Here is a 22,109-nt window from a genome sequence, read left to right as displayed (position 1 = left end):
AAGGCATTAAACAACTGATTAAAAGATGGGAGAAATGTGTTACTATACATGGAGAACACATAGAAAAGGATTAAAGTTCCTGTGAAGTTTCAACTTTCTAGGGTATTATTTCTAGGTAAGGCTAAGAGCTTTTTGTACCCCCCCTCGTTTTTTTTTTTTTTTTTTTTTTTTTTTGATTTGGTAGTTGTTGGCGCATCGGCTTCTGTGGCCATATTGCACCTCCCAAGGTTTTTGCAGTACTTTGATCCAAGCCCAAGGCGGGAATCGAACCCGCGACCTTTGGGTTGCCGGGCAGGTACCTTACCCACTCGGCTAGCCCGGTCGGCACCCCCCCTCGTATGTACTAACATAATTTCTAACAGTATTTCCTATTTTAACAAAAAAAAATCTGCCTTTAAAATACAGAGTATTTTAAAGTATTTTTGAATACTAGTACATGCATTTTTAGTATTTTTTTTATTTTATATTTAAAATTTAAAAAAAAAATTTAAATATTTTTAATATCGACATCTGCCTAAGATCCTGGTCAAAAAAATGCAATAAAATGGGATTGCCGATTAATAAGAACACCTATATTCACAATTTACTTTTTGCAGATGATCAGGTGGTGACAGCACAAGACTTAGAAGATGCAAAGTATGCATATCGTCAATTGTTTGAGGAATATAAACAATGGGGTCTAAAAATCAATTTTAGTAAGACTGAAATGTTGTCTTCAGAACTAGGACACGTTCTAAATATTGCAGGTTTTAAAATCAAACAAGTAGATAAATTCAAATATTTGGGATCGATCTTACAAAGTGATGGATCATCCCAAGCAGAGATCAATAAGAGAATTGCAGATGGCAGAAAGGCTAATGGCATGTTAAACTCTGTTCTGTGGAGCAAAAATATCCTAAATAAAACAAAAAAACTTATATTTAAAATGATTGTTGTTGTTGTTATTTGGTTTTTAGGAGCATTAGCAACTAAGGCCATATTGCTCCGGGGATATGTGGTGGTCATTCCCTGACCTTTCCGCATCCTCCGCATTTGGTAGTCACGGGCTTGAACCCCAGTCTAATAAAGAAGCGTGTGCTACACACTGCCGCTCCTGCCCATGGAGGCGTCCCTAAAGTGGTACACAGAGTGTTGTACAAGGGAGAAGGGCTACTGCACTCACTCCATTGTCACACTTTGATTTCTTCAGTTATAAATTTTTGCAAAATGCAGATAATTTTATGTAGAGAGGAGGAGTATATGAATTGTTTAACATTTTATAGGGAATGCCCCCAACTTTAAGAAATAACTGTCACAGAAAGGTGTAAGAAAGTGTTTGTATCAGAAGACCACATGGGATATAAACAGATTTTGCTAGTGCCTGAAATCTACCAGTAGGCTGAATAGCACTGGGTTGGGTTTGTTTCTATAATAGATTGTAGACTGTGGATCACTGAGTATCAAGCAAATGGAGTGGGTGGACAGGCTTTGAATTTTAGCTGCATAGTTCTGTAGTAACATTGTTCTTCTGATAATGATGTGGAAGTTCATAGAACTCAATATTGTATATACTTTTATATATGCATCTATGGCAACCTGGGAGCAGAATTCTCACAGGAAGGCATGTAACATGCTCTTCCTACAGGATCACACCCCAGTGTATAGTCCTGTTGAGACCTGGTTAGAATTCTATACATGAAGTACAGATATCCCTCATTTAGCATGTTTTCATTTAACATGATTTCACTTTTGCACAGTTTTCACACAAAAAAAACTTATGGTTAGTACACATACAGGGTGCCCATAAATTATTGACCACATTACAAACACTTATTAAGTGTAAACTAGTGCTGATATATGAATAATGTTTATGTCATTTGAAAGAGCTGCTCAAAGAGTTTTATACAGCATTGTGTAGATGTTGCTACTGTTTATAACAGTTGTGCCACACGATAACCATTAAATTGGCAACAATACAATAGAAAGTAATGTATGTATAGGGTTTAAATATGTAGTTACAGAAAGGCAGTACCACTGAAAATATGGAGGTGAGGTATCTTCAGGCAAGTCCATTAAGCAATGGGTAAAACAGTTTAAGGGAACTGGCAGTGTCCTGCATAAGAAGGGTGCAGGTCAGGCTGTGGTAAGTGTCAAGAATGCTGAGTGCGTTTGCAAAAGTTTTCCACACAGCCCAAAAAAATCAATCCATCATGCTAGCAGTGAACTAGAAATGCCCTGATCAACCATTCACAAACTTCTCTGGCACTGCCTGAAACTTTATGCATACAAAATCCAGCTTGTGCAAGAATTGAAACCGGACCACACAAAGGAGGTAGGCAAGCGAAGGCAGATTATGAGATCGCTTTGGCAAAGGATGAAAAGAAAAACAGCAAAAGCTTCTTTAATTATATAAACTCTAAAAGGAAGGTGATGAATCAGATTGGTCTAGCTGATACCGATGGTTTGATTGTAGATGATCCTGCTCAGATAACTGCCAAACTGAATGAGTATTTTCCTTCTACATTCACGCATGAGAAGTTATTCAGGGAGGGGAAGGTCAGACATTTATCAAACTCTAACAGAGAGTTAAATGAGTTTGTTATAACTGAGAGCAAAGTGGAGGGAAAATTGTTGAAGTTAAACATAAGAAAGGCACCTGGGGTGGATGGGATCTATCCAGTTATATTAAAGGAGGTGGCAAAGGAAATAAGCAAACCCTTAGCCATAATTATGAGAGCATCATCGGACTCAAGATGTATAAACATATCTCCAATTCACAAAGGGGATCAAAGGGTGACATGAGTAATTACAGGCCTGTTAGTTTAACTTCTGTTCTGGTGAAAATAATGGAGTCACTGGTTAAAGAAGCACTGCAGGATCACCTACCCAAGACAGTAGTAATAATTCAGACACAGCATGAGTTTGTTAAAGGGTAGTCTTGTCTGACCAATTTGATTGGATACTATGACATGGTCACAAACAAATTGGATGCAAAATATAATTTTGATATTATATACTTGAATTTCAGTAAAGCTTTTGATACTGTTGCACATGGAAGACTATTGTAGAAACTGGAGCAGAATAGCATTAAGGGCACGTTGCTACAATGGAGAAAAGGATCATTGAGTGGGAGAAGCCAGAGAGTGGAAATCAATGGACACTGCTCTTCGTGGGCTAATGTTATTAGTGGTGTTGGGACCATTGTTGTTTTGTATGTTTATCAATGATATTGATTAAGATATATCATGCTTAATGTCGAAGTTTGCAGATGATATAAAGGTTGTCTATAAAAATTGGGCAGATGGGCTGAGAAGTGGCAACTAAAGTTAAACATTGACAAATGCAAAGTACTGCATATAGGCAGCAGTAACCCCAGAGTAATGTACCAACTGTATGGTGTTACACTCAAGGGTAGTGGAGAATGAAAGAGACCTGGTGTAATTGTGCACTCAGATATGAAGTTTTCTGAGCAGTGCAGACAGGCTGCTAGAACAGGTCATGGGGTCTTGTCAATGCTATATAAAAGAATTTTGCTAGCAGGGATAAGGAGGTGATTATCCCCTTGTATAAGGCAATGGTCATGCCACACCTTGAGTACTGCGTACAGGTCTGGAAGCCTCATTTTAGGAAGGATGTAGAGTTGCTAGAATGAATACAAAGAAGGGCAACAAGACTGGTGAGGGGAACAAAGGGGTGCTCTTACGAAGAAAGGCTTAAGTTCTGCAAATTGCAGTGTCTGGAGACTAGGCATCTGCGAGGTGATTTGATTGAGGTGTATAAGGCCTTGAGTGCATTGAGCTTGCCCAATGCTGATGGGACACTTCCTCTTGCAAGGCGCCTCCAAAGCCAGGTGGGCAGGAGCAGCAGTGCATAGCACACTCTTCTTGATTAGACCGGGGTTCGAGCCCGTGACCACTAAATACGGAGGATGTGGAAAGGTCAGGGAATGACCACCACATATCCCCGGAACAATATGGCCTTAGTTGCTAATGCTCCTAAAAACAAAATAACAAACAAACCTCTTGCTCAATGTTGATGGGATGCTTCCCCTTGCTCAATGCTAATGGGATGCTTCCCCTTGCTCAATGCTAATGGGATGCTTCCTCTTGCTCAGATTGTGCACCTGAGTGGTTATAAAATAAAATTGAGGAAAGACAGTTGACAAACAGATCTGCGAACATATGCCTTTAGCCAGCGGGTAGTTGATTGCTGGAACAAACTTCAATCTGTCATCGTGGAAGCTGATAGTTTAAATAAATTGAAGGAAAAAGTGAAAAAACCTTTGGAGCGAATGGACTGGTGAAATGGGATTTTTTTTTTTTTCTTGGCTTATGCTGTATAAGCTTGCTTTCTTGCATCATATACCTCTACTAATGCTAATGCTAAAATCCAGCTGCACCCTTTCTCCATAACCAGCTCACTCTTCTTCACTGGGACCGCCATAAATAGTAACAATTACTTGGACATGCTAGAGCATTTTGTGATTCCACAGAACATCAATCAAACATGTTTCAGCAAGATGGTGCAACAATTTCTCAGTGAGCATTTTCCAGGCCAATGGATTTGGATAGTGAGGACCAATTCCCTGGCTCCCCTTAATCACTGGATGTAACCCCACTATACTTTTTTCTGTGGAGTTATGTGAAGGATTGGGTGTATCATATGCCTGCTGTAAATCTGTATGAACTTCATGAGAGAATCACTGATGCAATTGCTTCCATGATGCCTCAAATGTTAGAAAACACTTAGCATGAAATTGCAAACCGTTTAGAAATCCTACATGTTACAAATGATGCCCATGTGGAAATTTAATAGCTTTTTGAGTTGTCCTTTCCATTGAAATAAACTGTTTACTAATATCTCTTGTAGTTCCTATTATATAATAATTTGCAATGTGGTTGATAACTTATGGACACCCTGCATAATTTTTTCTTTTGCATGCTTTTTTGCCACAGAACTTATTATGAAAATATCAAAATTGCACACATCTCTATTTTTCTTCATAGGCAACATGTTGAATCAAAGGTTTTAATTTACTAAATCTCAACCTTAAGATTAATTTGCATATCACTATGGCTAATGTTGCACCAACAGAATTCAATTGAAGCTTAGTTGATCTAGAGGTTAAGTTTTAGATTGCACTCTGTCACCATTTAAATAATTCATGCATGTAGGGAAAAAATGATACACATATGGCGTTTTGTTGTGGATTTTGGGGTCAGTGGCAATGTGTGCACTGCTCATGGTTTGTGATCATGATACAAGTAGCCAAATATATTAAAATGTGTAAAAAACTATTGATAATTAAACTTGCATGTCAGCCTTTTATTGTATGTGTATGTGCATGTGAAAATTGCTTGTTATGTTTCTACTCTGTGAATTTTTAAAAATTATTTTCAATTCATATTTTAAAGGAATTTATCCCTCATTATGTCTTCAAAAAGACAATCTTCTTCACTCCTTGTGCTGGCAAGAGGAAATGTATTAATTTATAAGTAAAACTTTGCTTAAATGCCTTGAAAAAGTAATCACATAATTGACATTGCTAATTCAATGGGGTTGGTTCTATTGAATGCCCAATAAGGAAAAATAGAGGCAAAATAAAGAAATGCGGTTAGGATGTAATTCCATTATCAGCTGCAAAATTTCAGTATTTCTCTATAGAAATATGGATTCTCCCTGTTATATACTCACACAGGCTAGAATATCACAAACTTTCATCACCAATAGAATAAATATGCACATTAACAAAAATTAATTTTTAAATTCTCTTTTGATAACTCCACCATCTGATGTTTGTCATGAATGGAAAGATTTCTGGAAACCCAACTTGCATTAACTTTGGACATTTCCAAATGCTTGCGTATTACTGCTAATATATTTCCATGGGAAATATTATGTACTTTTTCAAGTTCAGTCACTTTAATTCTTGTTTTCTAAACTTTTTTCTTCAACAATGGCAATTGTTTCAAAACTGACTGCTTCAGAGGGCCAACCAAACCTCAGCTCATCCTCAAATGACTCCTGTTTCCATTTTAACTCTGCCGACCATCTTGCAAACAGTAGCATAACTGGGTGATACTTCCCCCAAACACTCTAGTTGTTCTTTTATGTAATTTCTTTAGCATTTGTAACCTCTTTGGTCAAAAATTTGATTACTGAACACTCAGATTTTCCAGATATTCATTCTTCTCCCATCTACAGAGCCCAGACCTGTACGCAGTACAGGTCTGGAGGCCTCATTTCAAGAAGGATGTAGATTTACTTGAGCATGTACAGAGAAGGGCAACAAGATTGGTGAGGGGAATGAAGGGATCCTCTTATCAAGAGAGGCTTAAGTTCTGCAAATTGCAGTGGCTGGAGACTAGGCATCTGCGCGGTGATCTGATTGAGGAGTATAAGGCCTTGAATGGGTTGAGCATGCTGAATTCTGATGGGATCCTTCCACTTGTTCAGATTACGAACCTAAGGGGGCATAAATTCAAATTAAGAAAAGACAGATGTAGATAGATGTGCGGAAATTTGCCTTTAGCCAGCGGGTGGTTAATTGCTGGAACAAACTTCCATCTGTTGTTGTGGAAGTTGATAGGTTGAATAAATTTAAGGAGGAACTGGACAGGCATTTGGAGGGAATGGTGTGATTTGTTTTTTTTTTTTGGCTGATGCTGCATAAGCTCATACATTTGCTTTCTTGCATCACATGCCACTACTACTACTACTACTACTACCATGAAAAATTTAATTTGAGAAAATGCATAAAATACTGACAATGAATTCTTTTCATTGTATTTCATAAAACATTAAGCTATAAAAATAACCTATTCTACACTTTATTAATTATTAAATATCGGTGTAGATACACCATAGATAGATCTTAAATAAAATCTATGATAGTAGCGTAAGGGCATCATTTCAACTGTATCTCATATTGTGATCATCTTTCCCAACGAGTTACCATGAGTTGCACTACCTCGAATAAGTAACACTTCACTAACAGAGAAGACTATTGTTACTTATTCTCGGTGGACGCCACCACCCAGATAGTGGCATTTCAAGGCTTGTTGGCCTTTCATCGGTGGGTGAGCAAGTGCCCTGGTATTGCATCATGATAACCCAGTTGTGAAGTTAACCCTACAATATGAGAGATGCCAAAAGGTGTACGTGATAATATAATAAATCTAAATGCAACGAGGCATAATATTGTAAGAGCTTAAAATTATCTATTAAATATTGGTATAGATATACCACAGATAGCTCTTAAATGAAAAAATTGAGTGGTGCCCACCAAGAATAAGTAACAATAGTCTTCTCTATTAGCGAAATATTACTTATTCGAGGTAGTGCAACTGACGATAATGCGCTGTGAAGGATGATCACAATATGAGATAGTTGAAATGATGCCTTTTACACTACTATTGTAGTTTTCATTCAAGAGCCATCTACACCGATATTTAATAGATAATTTTAAGCTCATAATATTATGCCTTTTTGCATTTAGATTTATTATAATACTTTATTAATACGTTTTATATACCCTGTTCTCAAGACTTTTTGACCATCCATCCCTCATATGTAGATCTCTAGAATGGCTTCATCTTGACGAGAATTTTCTGTGAAGGAATGTGTTGATATCTTCCTAACATAATCTATGCTTTCCATCTGAACTGGTCTTACAGGAGCTGTATGTGCAGTGGGCAGTTTCGAGCCTAATGTATCATTAGTTCTATCTGATGTTAGATGATTTCAGGATTGTGGCAGGGACAAAGCAGTGACCGCACCCATTCAGAAACCGAAATATCTGTTGGAATTGATGTATCAGTTTGAACTGATACTAAGTGAAATCTTTGTGAGGCTTTAGAATATGTACTTTTTGGTATATGCTTTGTATTTTATTTTCTTGCTTCTGGATATGAGACTTAATTTTAAATTTGTACTTCTGGATTTTTTTTTTTCCCTCATATTTCTACAATTCACAAGTTTCAGAGAAGGCTGAATGGTTGCTTTTGCAGTTGAAACAACACAACACAGAATATTTATGTTGTTTCAACTGTTGTCAGAGTGAACATGCTTCATTTGAGTACCCAAATTTCATGCACATATATCCTTTTGGGTTTGGAATTGTAATGGGCATAATCGAATAATTAGTAATCAAGAGAGTTCAATAAACAAAATAATCAAATGATATCAGTATAGTCAAAATAAACAAATGATATCAGTATAGTCAAAATAATCAAATGATATCAGTATAATCAAAGTAATTGATAATGACCTCTTAATTATACTCATCACTATTATGGAATACACAGATGTGACAGCTCAATTATCCAAATTTTACTGTTGAAAGAAGGTTTGGTGTACAAAATGTATGATGCTACAAGTGGGAATAAGCTCACCATCTTCCTTCAGCATAATTCTTTCTGCCTGTGTGACTTTTTTGCTCATGTAACTCTCTTAGATAATTTCCTCCTCTGAAACACTAAGTCCCATTCCGAAATGACACCACTGGAGAAAATGAGTGTGGCATGAAGAGGATACTGCGATAAGTAATCCACCAAATGGGGAAAATATGAAAAGAGTTGTTGTTGTTATTTTTGGCGTAAGGGCTACTTAGGCCATATTGTGCCTATCAGTGATATGAAAGTTATCAATGGTGACTGTTATGAAAACAGTCAGAGACGATCATATAATTTTATTCATTTAAGAAAGCAGAACTCTATGGGATTAAAATCGTTGCCTATGATATGAGAGAGTTTTAAAAGGAAGCTGAATGAGCATTGCCGAGCTTATTTGTACAGAGTGCATTCAACAAGAATATGTTTCATTGTGAGCTGACAGTTGCAGTAAAAACACTGTGGAGGATCATTTCCTGTGAGGAGACATAGGTGAGTAAACTGACTGTGACTGATTCATGCTCTAGCTAAGATTACTTCTTCCTTTCTGTTAGCATGGAAACTATAAGTCCATAACTGTGGTTCTGGTTTTATTTGCAATAACTTATTATTCGTTTGAGCTTGACATAGAAGTGTCCATTGTTCTTTACATATCCTTTGTATCGTAGATCTGTAATCAACATATAGAACACAAAAACTTGAAGATGCTGAGTTAGATGGATGTTTTGCAGCATAGTCTGTGCATTCGTTTCCTGATATCCCAGTGTGGCCTGGGATCCAGCAGAAGATGACTACTTGCTGGTGTTCCTGAATATTCAAGTTACGGGGGGAAATGTTTAGATTGGACTGCAGGAAGTTTTATTTTAGCCAGCGAGTTATAAATTACTGGAATAAGTTGCCTTCATGGGTGGTAGAGGCCGACAGTTTGGGGAAATTCAAAGGTCATCTGGATAGTACTTTCGGGTAAGGGATGAGCATAGGATGATAGGTTTAATTTCCTTTTTATTTATACTTTATTTTATTTTTTTTTTATTTATTAATTATTATTATTTAGTTATTTATTTTATTTATTTTTTTTTTTTTTGTTTTTATCATTGTTTTGTTCGGATTTTTTTTTTTTTTTTTTGGCTGGTGCAGCATAAGCCATAGGCTTTCTTGCACCATGCGGCCGATACTAATACTAATATGAATCATCTTACTTCTTATGATTTTTATTAAAGGACTGGTTGGTGAGGAGGTGTTTTGAAAGGCTATAAGTGTACTCTGTGAGTCGGTATATATTATACTTTTTTTGATGGACAGATGAAGAATACTTTCTAGGGCGTGTTTGATGGCAAATAACTCAGCTGTATAACTGCTGCATTCAGTAGGCAGAGATACATTAAAAGAGAAAACTGTTGCAGCACCTACTCCACTATCACACTTTGATCCAGCTGCGTATATTTTCGTGAAATGCGGTTAATTTTGTGTGAGCAGTATAAAGTTGTCACGTTGATATTTGCAAGGAAATCTTTTTCCCCAGTTTAGGAAGTAACTATCACAGGCTGGATTAATACAGGACCATGGGGGAACTAAAGTGTTTGGATCTTGGAGGACTTTTTCCACGTATACATTCCAACTTTCTGATAGTGCCTGCAATCTGATACCAGTAGGTTGAACTGCTCTGGGTTTATTTCTGTAGAACATTTTAAACTGTGGATCACTAAGTATTGGCCAAATGGGATGGGTAGGCATGCTTTGTATTTTAGCAGCATAATTCAAAATTAACGCTTTACTTCTGAGATAGAGTTGAACTTCATGGGCTTCAGCATAGAGACTTTGTACTGGCGATGTTCTATAAGCACCTGTAGCAATCCTGAGGGAAGAATGTTGAATAGCAACAAGCCATACTAGCACACTCTACCTAGCAGAGTCATACACCAGAATCCCATAATCAAGACGAGATTTGATTAGAGTTCTATACAGGTGAAGTAAGGTATAGCAGTCTGCACCCCATGTTGTAGAAGAAAGAACTCTGAGAATATTATATCTCTTGTTAACAGGGGAGACTGCTTCTACAGGGATAGGATACACTTAAATAGAAAGGGTGCAAGAATATTTGCTGATGCTATCAAGGCAGTGTTAGGTGGGTCGGAAAACTGCTAGCTTGGGGGGGGGTTACAAGGACTAATAGATTAACAGTAGCCACTGGCAGAGGTGAAAGTGATTCTTGCACTGCTTCTATTGGAATGAGCCTGGAAAACAAGATGCAGGATATTTCAGAGACTGCTGGGAGTCATTGTGGTACAAGTAAACATATGGGTTGTGTTAGGGTAGCTAAGAATAGGAACAGGTGAATAGAGTTTGGTCTTTTCCTCTTCACGCTGACCAGGCGTCTTGAAGAGAACCACTCTACATGTTCACTGCCACCTAAGTGATGTAACGGGGCTTACCATCGAGAAGGTGTGCATGAGTGGATTTTAGGAAGGCAGGCCTACCGGACTTCTCCTAAATCTTCTGTAATAGAAAGATATTGGATCCATCAGTGTTTTAGACTGAGTGTCTGATAACACACAGAATACCTGTTCCCCTCTAAACTCCTAGTTGTGAGGGATAGAATGATCTTTCCATGGTTTGGGAATTGCCAGTACATAGGAGTGATGCCAGCGAGTAGGGAATGAATGTTCAATAAATATGTGGTTGTAAAAAGTCAGCAGCAAGGATAATGATTTATTATCTAAGTGTGGAAGCATTATATAATACACTCCATCGGGACCACCAGCACCGTTCTTTGAGGTATATACAGCTTCTTGAAGTTCGATCATAGTAAGTATCTGATTGTATGGTAGAGAAGCAGTCGTTTTGAAGTTAAATTTTGATTTTTCAGCTGAAGCTTTGATCTTCTGGAATGATGGATTGTATGAGGTCGAGGCAGACAACTAGGAGAATACGGTCTCTAGCGTATTCACAATCTCTACAGGAGTGGAGAGCTCCTGTCCATTCCAGTTCAAAATTGGCGAGGATAATGGAGGAAATTTGCCATTTAGTTGTCTTATTTTTTTCCATATTATTCTTACATCAGTATTTTTATTGATTGAAGTTGCAAATCGGATCCAAGAGTTTCTTTTAGCTTTCTTTCTGATGTGTCGGGCCTTGGCTCTGAGTTTCTTATAATTTATAAGATTATTGATGGTACGATATTTGCGGAATAGATTCCACGCTTGGTTTTTTTCTTTTTTGGCATTCTTACAATCCTCATTCCACCAATAGTTTATGAGTCTACAGATGTCTGACTGTGTTTGTGGGATGGCAATAGATGCAGCTGCTAGAATTCGTTTGGTGATATGATCAGTGACTGTGTCAATTGGGAAAGATTCGATGATCTGTTTATCAAATGAAACATGAGAGGTATACTTGGCCCAATCTGCCTTGGAAAATTTCCATTTTATGTGGTTTTTTACAGTTGAAGAGTGTGATGTTTGAATTTTAAAGATTAATGGGTAGTGGTCACTGTTTGGTGAATCATCAAGAGCTGTCCACTCAATACTAGGAAAGAGGATCGGAGAGCAGATAGATAGATCTACTGCAGACACTGTTCCTGTTGGGAAATGGATGTAAGTTGGTGAACCAGTATTTAGGATGGTTAAATTTTGTCTGTCAATAAGCATTTCAATGACTTGTCCTCGTCCATCTACATTGGGAGAACCCCCACAATGGATGGTGTCTATTGAAGTCACCCAATAGACAGAAAGGGGTTAGCAACTGCAGGATAAGATCTTCAAATTCATGAATAGTACAAGGATGATTGGGCGGTAGATAGATCGAAACAAAAGTCAGAGTGATGCCAATTGCTATTCAGGTAGAAATGGATTCTATAGAGGTTTTTAAAGAAATGCGTCTGCAAGGAAATCTATGAGAATGGCTACTCCACCACAAGCATTATTTGCAACAGGTTTATCTTGTCTAAAAAGAGTATAATTTTTTATCAAGGGAGATATCTGAGGCATCAAATATGTCTCCTGTAGGCAGACACCTACTGGATTATGCTGCTTAATTATATCATATATGTCATCAATATTACTTCTAAAGCCTCTAAAATTCCACTGGACAACGTTGTTCATTGTTTCAATTTAGATGAAGGAACTGAATCTAACTGCTTTTTGGAAGTCTGACACGGTCAATTTTAATCTCATCTCATCTCTTTTTGAGAAAACATGTCTTGTCTATTTCATCCTCTGGATGGATCTCCAGATTGGTTTTGGTACCACCTTGACTGGAAATTTCATTAGTATCCATAAGGGAGGAGTTAAGTGTCTGTTTTCGATTAGAATCTACGTTATGTGCTTGGACGGATCTTACAGAAGCTGCATCAGCAGAAGGTGGTATCGGCACTGGTGTGTTGTTAGCTCTGCTTGAAATCTGTTGCTTTGAGGGTTGACGTACAGAGCTGAGCAGGGAACGAGCCTATTCCGAAATAAAGATATTTGGAGGAATTGATCTATCAGTCTGGACCGTCACTGATTGAAACTTTTTAGAGACTTCAGCATACGTGCATCTAATTGTCATTAGTTGAACTTGCTTTTCTTGCTTCTGGGAATGAAACTTTCTTTTCTATTTTATATTTCTGGATTTTTTTCTCATATTTCCATTGTTCACAATTTTTAGAAACGGCTGGATGGTTGCCTTTACAATTGGGGTAGAGCAGAGCCTGGGCATTACAGTCAGCCTGGGAATGATCTTTTGAACCAAAGTTAGGACATACGGGGTCACCTCGACAGACTGTTTGTGAGTGTCCGAATTTCTGACACTTTAGTTCAGAATTTCTGACACATCTTATTGGGTTCAGAATATATGGACGAATGCGACAATGCAAATACCCTACTTTTACTGATGAAGGAGGGAGTCTGCCATCTTTTTTCATCATAATTCATTTTGCCTGTGTGACTTTCTGATCCTGCAGTTCCTGAACAATTTCTTCTTCTGAGACATTCACGAAGTCTCATTCAGAAACAACACCTTTGGATGAATTAAGTGTGGCATGTGGGGACACCTTAACTGGAACTTCACTAAATGAGGTGAGTCTGAGTAGAGACTCAGAGTGTTTGGAGTTGGTGGTCTCACCAAGCAGGTCGCCAGATTTCAGTCGTCGTACCATTTTAGGGGAGCCAGCAATGCTCTCAAGACATTTTTGAATGAGGAATGGTGATAGATTACCTAACGACTGGTTAGTTAGGGAATGCAGAATGAGAAAACTTGAGTTTTCCATTCGGGGAGCATCCGTTCTCAGTCTCTTTGGGTTGGATTACTCATTATCGGGTGCAAATCCAATGGATTTGAATTTGCAGTCCTAATCAGTGGAAAATTGCCACAGTCCATGTTTTGCTCCTTTTGACCCTGGGGGTTGGTTTTACCACCCAGGTTTCCAATCCCGCCACAGAAAGACAGGAGTAGTGCCACGAGGTGACCAAGCGGCTAAGTTAGTTAGTTAGTTAGTACTATTAGAAATAGAAACAGAAAGTTAACTTTCCTTTCTGGGCCTTCACCTACTTCTTATAGTGCGAAAGAGCTACACTAATTAATAAATAAAGAAAACAGTTGTTGAAACAAAATATAATCTATCACTTGAAGGCTCTTTGGGGATAACATTTTGAGGAACACACATAAATCGCTTGGTCACGGAACACTTGGCACCCAGGGCCTATGAAAAGAGATTCTATCATTTACATATCCATCTGATCATGGATGGAATATAAAGGCCCAGGAAAATCAAGTGTGAAATATTAGATCGTCCTAATTAATTTAGGTCAACCTAATATTATTTCAGCAGGGTGAAAAAAAAAAAGTTGGCTTAATCAATTAGGCCATGTTGGACAGGAAAATGTGCAAATAAATGAAGAGGAACAAACCTGGTGTGTAATGATGGTATTGTTTCCTGGTTTTTTTTTTTATTTTTTAATAAATTCCTGTTTTTATACTGTGTAGCTGGTATCTACTATAACATTTATAATGCGACATCCTGAATCCCAAGAATTACTTAGTTATACTAAGATCAGAATCTATTAAACAGTGCTTAAGCTATTCTAAAATTCTTTGGCATTAGCATTAGTAGAGGCATATGATGCAAGAAAGCAAGCTTATGCAGCATCAGCCAAAAGAAAAAAAAAAAACCACTTCCATTTCACCCCTCCATTCATTCGAAATACCTGTCCAGTTGAGCCTTAAATTTGTTTAGGCTATCAACTTCCACAACAAGGGATGGAAGTCTGTTCCACCAACCAACTACCCGCTGGCTAAAGCCAAATTTCCACACATTTATCCTTATCCTACATCTATCTTTCCTCAATTTGAATTTATGCCCTCTCAGGTGATTATTCTGAGCAAGAGGAAAAATCCCATCGGCATTGAGCATGCTCAAACCATTCAAGGCTTTATACACCTCTATCAGATCATCTCGTCGGTGCCTAGTCTCCAGACACTGTAATTTGCAAAACTTACGCCTTTCTTCGTAAGAGCAACCCTTTGTTCCATTCACTAATCTTGTTGCCCTTCTCTGTACTCATTCCAGCAGCTCTACATTCTTCTTGAAATGAGTCTTCCAGACCTGTATACAGTACTCAAGGTGTGGCCTGAACTTAAGAATATGACATTCTAAAGATCTTAATAAGGAATCGAGTTTCTAATATATTAAACAGAATTAAATTATTTAATTTTTAATTATGAAATTACTTAACTGAATAATTGCTTCTCTTGCCAAGTTGTATAAAATGGCTGCTTTAGTATTGTAATGTAAAAAAAAAAAAAAAAATTAATGAAGTGATATAAATGAGAAAAACTTAAATAATCAAAATTTATTTGATTATTTAATCCATAAATTAACCAAGGAACACTATATATTAACTGCCATCTAATAACTAACCTCCAAGGGTGAATGCCAGGGTTCTGCAATCTCTATTTGCATTTTATTACATTCGAACTGTGTAATGCTTTCATATCATCAAATTCCTGAGAGGAAAACTTTTATTGTGGAGAATGTAAATTTATTCAGATGGCATTAATTATATAAAAAGATAGGGGAGAATAATAATAAAAATTTCTTGTGTAACCTTTATAACAGGATTTTTTGTATAATCTAATATGAAAAAAGATCTAGCATTATGAAATTTTTACTTCATTTAAGAATTATAGTCCACTATTCTTCAAATGTGGTTTGTCTTAATGGAACTACTGCAAAAATGCATACCAAGATATCTATAAAAATAATCTAAGGGAAAGTCTGCAGCTAAACAATGGTTGTGATTCAACTAAGACTTACCTTTCTTTCTGTGTAACAACAAATCCATCTAGCAATCTAATACCTAAACACCAGTTAACAATAAATGGCCGAAAATCAAAACCTCTGGGAAGCAGTGTTAAAGAAAGAGCAGAAAGCACAACTAGTCTGAGTAATGTATGAATTCATTATAATGCGATTTTCTATGCTGATCTTCATCAAAAATTATTTTTTTTATGTTATGTTTACAGAAAAGGGTAAAAATAAAATTATGAAAGAATAAACAGTGGGACATATCTTTTTGATTATATGCACAAATGCAATTATGATTTTTAACAGGAATCTGGAATTCTCTTGCACTTCAATAATAAAAGAGGAACTTAATTTTTTATAATGGAAATTGGTTTATTTACACTACAGTTAAGAGTATAGAGTAGGGTGACCATATTTTCAGGGATGAAAATCAGGTAAAAAAATTCTATAGATGAAAATAGTGCAAGATGAATCCAAAAGAAGAAAAATTGGGACATTTCCAGGACCAAGTTATAAAAAGTTCTACCTTCCTAACTTTTCTAGGACATCCAATATTTCAAATTAAGATGACCTAATATTATTTCACAAAACAGTGCACAAATAGATATATAATTTTATTTTTGTTTCAAGTAAAATTATCAATGAATTATCTGTATTAAGATAACACATTCCAGACAATTATAATGTTTTATACAAGTAAATGTTAGGAACATAAATATCAAAATACATTTTACAAAGTAGAGTCAGGCAGTAAGTCATAAAGTAAAGGAGAAAAAGAATCAAGCAAGAAACTGGACTAAAAAGTTTTTTTTTTTTTTTTTTTTTAGTATAATCACCGAAATCATTTATACATTAGTCCCACTGCTTTATTGGTGATTCCCTTCTCTAAAAACCTGCTGCTTAACCACTGCATTTTCAGAAAAATGTTTGCCACCAACCTGTTGTTTAAATGCACCAAACTCCAGGGGCTCATATCTGGTGAGTATGGGCTTGGCACACCCAGGGTCCTGAGCTGGATATCATCTTTCTTCTCTTTCTTGGTTATTCCCTTCTACTTCTGATTCTTGATCTCTCTCTCAGGGTAATTCAGAATTTTTTTTTTTTTTTTTTTGGCTGGTGCAGAATAAGCCTCGGGCTTCCCTGCACCATATGCTAATAATAATAATAACAACATAACCAATTGTGTTTCCAAAAGAATGATCCATAAGTTCCCATTCTAAATCCTTAATGGTCGCTTGGGTTGCATTCAGGTATATGCAGCCCTGCATTGTCATGATGTGGAGTATTGATATCAATACTCCACATCTCAATAGCCCAAGCCTTCTGTAAATTCACTAATTCCTTCAGAAAATGGCAATATGATGCAGTTTGACAAATTTTCAGACTGGCAATGCTTTATTTTATTTCTTCAGTGGAATACTGAAGAATTAAGTCTGCAAGCTACTGTGACCAGGCACCAGCTCTCACTCAGTATGAAACAGAATTATTACTTAGGCCTTTTCATGTAATGAGGGGTGGTATTTTGAATTCCAGACTTAAGAAGACTACATGGTTTTGAGTGCCTGCAGTGGTCACATTTTTCTTATGTTTTACTCACTTTAAGTGAGCTTTTATATCAGCATTATCACCATTCCCAATACCTAAAAATGTCATGCATACTGTACAGAGATCACCTGACAAAGGCCACTGGACAGTATGCACACAAACATGATTTTCCTTAACAGAAGTATTTGTGTATTCTTTAGAATGTCATTTCTTTCTAAATGTCCCTGAATTTCACTCTTTATCATTATCCTAAGATTTTCCCTCCCTCTGAAGTCAGACTAACCAGTCTGTAGTTACTATCTTCACTCTTTGAATCGCCTTTAGGTATTAGCAATATGTTGGCACTTCTCCAATTCAAAGGAATCTCTTCCAAGTCCAAAAATGCCCTCATAATTAACCTCAATGATTCAATATACTCTGTAGACACCTCCCTCAAAATTACTGGATATATGTCAACTCCAGGAACCTTACTTGCATTAAGGCTTGAAAGTTTTTCTAATAAACAGTCATCTGTAATTTCAAAATCACTAATTTCACTCAGCTTCATTGGCACAGCCTCTTCTCAGAACAAAAGGTCTTTCATCAGTAAAGACATATACAAAGTACCTATTCAATTCATCTGAAACATCAGCTGGATTATATAAGACTTAGATTCAGATCTAATTCACTTTCCTCTTTGTTATTCTTTACTCTATTAGGCAATGATTTCTTATATGTAACCTTGGCCTACCTAACCTGCAAATTAAAGAATCACTAGGTAGCAGCAATCACAGTGTACTGATGTAGTATTTACTTAAAGAGGTAACCGTAACTGCCATCAAGAGTAAAGAGAAGGGTTTTTTCTTTAGTAAAGAAGACTACAGTGGTCTCAGACTGTTTTTAAATTCTGTACAGTGGAACCAACTAATGATTTTACCAACATCATATTCTAAATTGGAAGCATTCAGGGAAGTAATTAATCATAGAAACTACTAGGCTTTTCATACCAGCTAAGAAATTCAGTTCAAGGCTTAGACCTAAATGGATGTCAGATGAACTGTTGAGTTGCATGGCAGAAAAGAAAATGCATGGGATGCATATAAATTATCAGGTGCTACAGAAACCTATGGTATCAACTAGTCTGCAATCAAGTCACAAATGAGATTTACCAAGCCAATGCAGATTACGAGAAGTCTCTGGCAAAGAAAGCCAAGAAAATCAGCAATTCTTTTCTTATATTAAGAGTAGAAGGAAGGAGTTGAATCTCATTGTGCCATTTCATGTCAATGGGTTAACTGTTGATGACCCTGCTCAGTTTGCTCACAAACTGAATAGGTATTTTGCATCTACATTCACACATTTTTTAGGGAAGGGGATGCCAGAAGTTTATTAAATTGTAACAGGGAGATAAATGATTTTGAATAACTGAAAGGAATGTGGAAGAGAAACTGCTGAAGTTAAACAAAGAAAGGCACATGGGGTGGATGGGATCTATCCAATTATATTGAGGGAGGCAGCAAAGGAGATAAGTAAACCTTTAGTCATAATTATGAGAGCATCTTTGGATTCAGGTGAGGAATGGAGATGTGTGAATGTATCCCCAATTCACAAAGAGGGATCAAAAAGTGACATGAGAAATTACAGACTTGTTAGCTTAACTTCTGTTGCAGGGAAAATAATAGTCAATGGATAAACAAGTATACCATCTAGACATGAGTGCATTTATACAGTAGTCACAGCATGGATTTGTTAAGGAGCGATCTTGCCTGACCAATCTAATGGACACTATAACACATAACAAAGAAATTGAGTGCAAAAAATAATTTTGACATCATATACTTAAATTTCAAAGAAACTTTTGATACTGTTGCACATAAAAGACTGCCATATGTATTGGAGCAGTGTGGCATCAAAGGCAAGTTGGTTGAGTGGGATAAGACAGAGTTGTTATCAATGGGCACTGCTCTTCTTGGACTAATGTTATCAGCAGAGCTCCCCTAGGTTCAATGCTGGGCTCATTATTGTTTTCTATATTTATCATTAATATCGATGATATTAATGATATCGATGAAGGTATGTCTAAGTTTGCAGATGACATGATGGTCGGCTGGGTAATTAATGGCAGTAATGATGGTATGTTACTACAACAAGATCTAGAAAAATTAGGCAGTTGGGCTGAGAAATGGCAATTGAGTTTTAACATCAACAAATATAAAGTACTGCATATGGGTAGCAGTAATCCCAGATTAACATACCAATTATGTGGTACATTAATCAGGGTAGTGGAGAATGAAACAGACCAGGGGATAATTGTGCAGTCAGATATGAAATTCTCTGAGCAGTGCAGAAAGGCTGCCAGGACAGCACATGGAGTTGTGTCAATGATATTTAGGAATTTTGCTAGAGGAAGAGGTGTTTTTGCTAAAGGTGTTTATGCCATTGTATAAGGCAATGGACAGGCCACATCTTGAGTAATGCATACAGATCTAGAGACCTCAGTTTAGAAAGGATGTGGAGCTGCTGGAGCAGGTACAGAGAAGGGCAACGAATAGATTGGCGAAGAGAATACAGGGTGCTCTTATCAAGAAAGGCTTCAGTTCTGCAAACAGCAGTGTCTGGAGACTAGGCACATGTGAGGCAATCTGATTGCAGTGTTTATGGCTTTGAATGGATTCAACAAGCTCAATGCTGATAGAATTCTTCCTCTTAAGGAGCATAATTTCAAATTGAGGAAGAATGGGTGCAGAATAGATGTGTGCAAGTTTGGCTTTAGCCACAGGTGGTTGATTGCTGGAAAAAACTTTCGTCTGATGTTGTTTAAGTGGATAGCTTGAATAATAACAAGGAACTAGACAAACTACTGAAGATGAATAGGTGAAATGGGTTTTTTTTTTGCTGATACTGTATGAGCTTGCTTTCTTGTATCATTTGTCACCCTTAATACTAATTTGTGGTACTATTACAGATTAACTTTACTTGTTGCAAGTACTTTTCGTCACCATGTAACTATCCCACTATCTTTTTCTGCTCAATTTTACCAGCCAGCTCCATATTCATCTATTTTGGTATCCTCCGCTTGCAATATTAAAACCTGGGCCTTTACCTTTAACTACTGCAACATCTTTCTTCATCTTCCAACTGATGATTGCATGATCACTACCTGACAGTGGTTCCTGTACTTTAAGCCCTGTTATGTCATCTGATTCATGAATAATGATGAAGTGAAGAATATTCTCACACCTAGTATTTTCTCCAACATGCTATTACAAATAATAATTATCTAGTTTATTTAAAAAAGCTTTTCCTCATGGTGAGTTCCCTCCCCTTATTCCAACTTGATGCAGTTCATATATTAAAAAAAGGCTCTAGATGACATAACTGTAAATACAATTCTTAACTGATTCACAAAAGCACAACTTATCTGGGATGATCAAAATTACAAGACAAACGGAAGGGAATAAATATCTTTTGAAATCTGATGAAGAATTTATTCACAAAATGATAAAGAACACCACTTCTGAGTTTAAGAACGGAGATAGAAGAAATTGCTCAAATTACAGAGGAATCTGTGTTTTTAATCCAATTTGCTAAGCTTTTTAATGGGATACTAAAAACTAAACTAGAGAAAGAAATAAGGATTTCAGAGGAGCAGTGTGGATTTGCAGCCAGATGTTCTTGTATTGGCCATCTATTTACAGACAAGCAGATTACGGAAGAATGCCAAGCTACTGGACAGGATATAGGATTAGCATTTATTGACTTGGAAAAAGCTTCCGACAGTGTCTCAAGAAATATGCCGTGAAATGCCATGAAAAAAATGTCAATACGACAACCACTGATTTACATAATGAGAAAAATATATGAAAATAACACTTGCTGCATTAAAGTTGGATTAGAAATAACAAGAAAATTCAAAACATCAATAGGTCTGCTATATGAATTCAACAGGGGACATTCTGAATATTAATGGAACACCAATAAAGAATGGAAGCAGTTCAAATATCTAGGAGTTATTGTGCAGATAGACAGCTCATCTGAAGATGAGATTGCAAGAAGAATTAATGAGAGAAGAAAGGTCTTGAGAATGCTGAGCGCAGTATTATCAGACTGAAGATATAAACTGGAGACAAGAATGAAGATACAGCAGACTCTTGATTTACTGGGATCGGATTAACTGGGAGACTTCAAGACTCCAATCACAGTCTTCTGCCACTCAACTACCCCTTTATCCATAGCAAAAACATCACCTAATACCGTGCTCCTCTAATTTTTATAGCAATCTTTCATGTGGAACAGTGCCAAAAGCTTTACTGAAATCTAAGTATGTGATGTCAGAATTATTTTTTGCATCCAGTTCCTTTTTTACTACATCATAGTAGCTAATAATATTGGTCAGACAAATTCTCCCATTTCCTTTTCAAGATGATCCAACATTACTTCTTTAAACACCGACTCCATTATTCTCCCTGGAACAGAAATCAAACTTACAAGTCTGTAATTACTCACTTTGCTCTTTGATTTCCCCCTCCTTTATGAATAGGAAAAGCTTTGCAAATCTTCAATATGTAGGGACCTTCTCTGAATCCAAGGATGCTTTTAGCATTAGTAGAGGCATATGATGCAAGAAAGCAAGCTTATGCAGCATCAGCCAAATAAAAAAAAACTTCGACTTCACCACTCCGTTCGATCGAAATACCTGTCCAGCTGAGCCTTAAATTTATTTAGGCTATCAACTTCCACAACAAGGGATGGAAGTCTGTTCCAAAAACCAACCAACTACCCGCTGGATAAAGGCAAATTTCCGCACATCTATCCTACATCTGTCTTTCCTCAATTTGAATTTATGCCCTCTCAGGTGATTATTCAGAGGAAGAATCCTATCAGCATTGAGCATACTCAAACCATTCAAGGCTTTATATACCTCTATCAGATCA

At 36.8% G+C, this 22,109-nt stretch overlaps 1 protein-coding gene across 1 annotated transcript in view; it reads right to left on the bottom strand.

The window, feature by feature from the left end:
- Cep97 (centrosomal protein 97kDa) overlaps positions 1 to 22,109 on the bottom strand; it is a 220,207-nt gene that overhangs the window by 105,484 nt on the left and 92,614 nt on the right. The window contains exon 8 of the mRNA XM_090380233.1: positions 15,661 to 15,744. Coding sequence (XP_090236359.1) covers positions 15,661 to 15,744 — 84 coding nt within the window. The remainder of the gene's footprint in view (positions 1 to 15,660; positions 15,745 to 22,109) is intronic.

This window comes from Mastigoproctus giganteus, chromosome 8, assembly GCF_048544385.1.
Source record: "Mastigoproctus giganteus isolate SK-2022 chromosome 8, ASM4854438v1, whole genome shotgun sequence".
NCBI lineage: Eukaryota > Metazoa > Arthropoda > Arachnida > Uropygi > Thelyphonidae > Mastigoproctus > Mastigoproctus giganteus.
The sequence above is the reverse complement of the archived record's forward strand: the minus strand, read 5'-3'. Positions and strand labels throughout refer to the sequence as shown.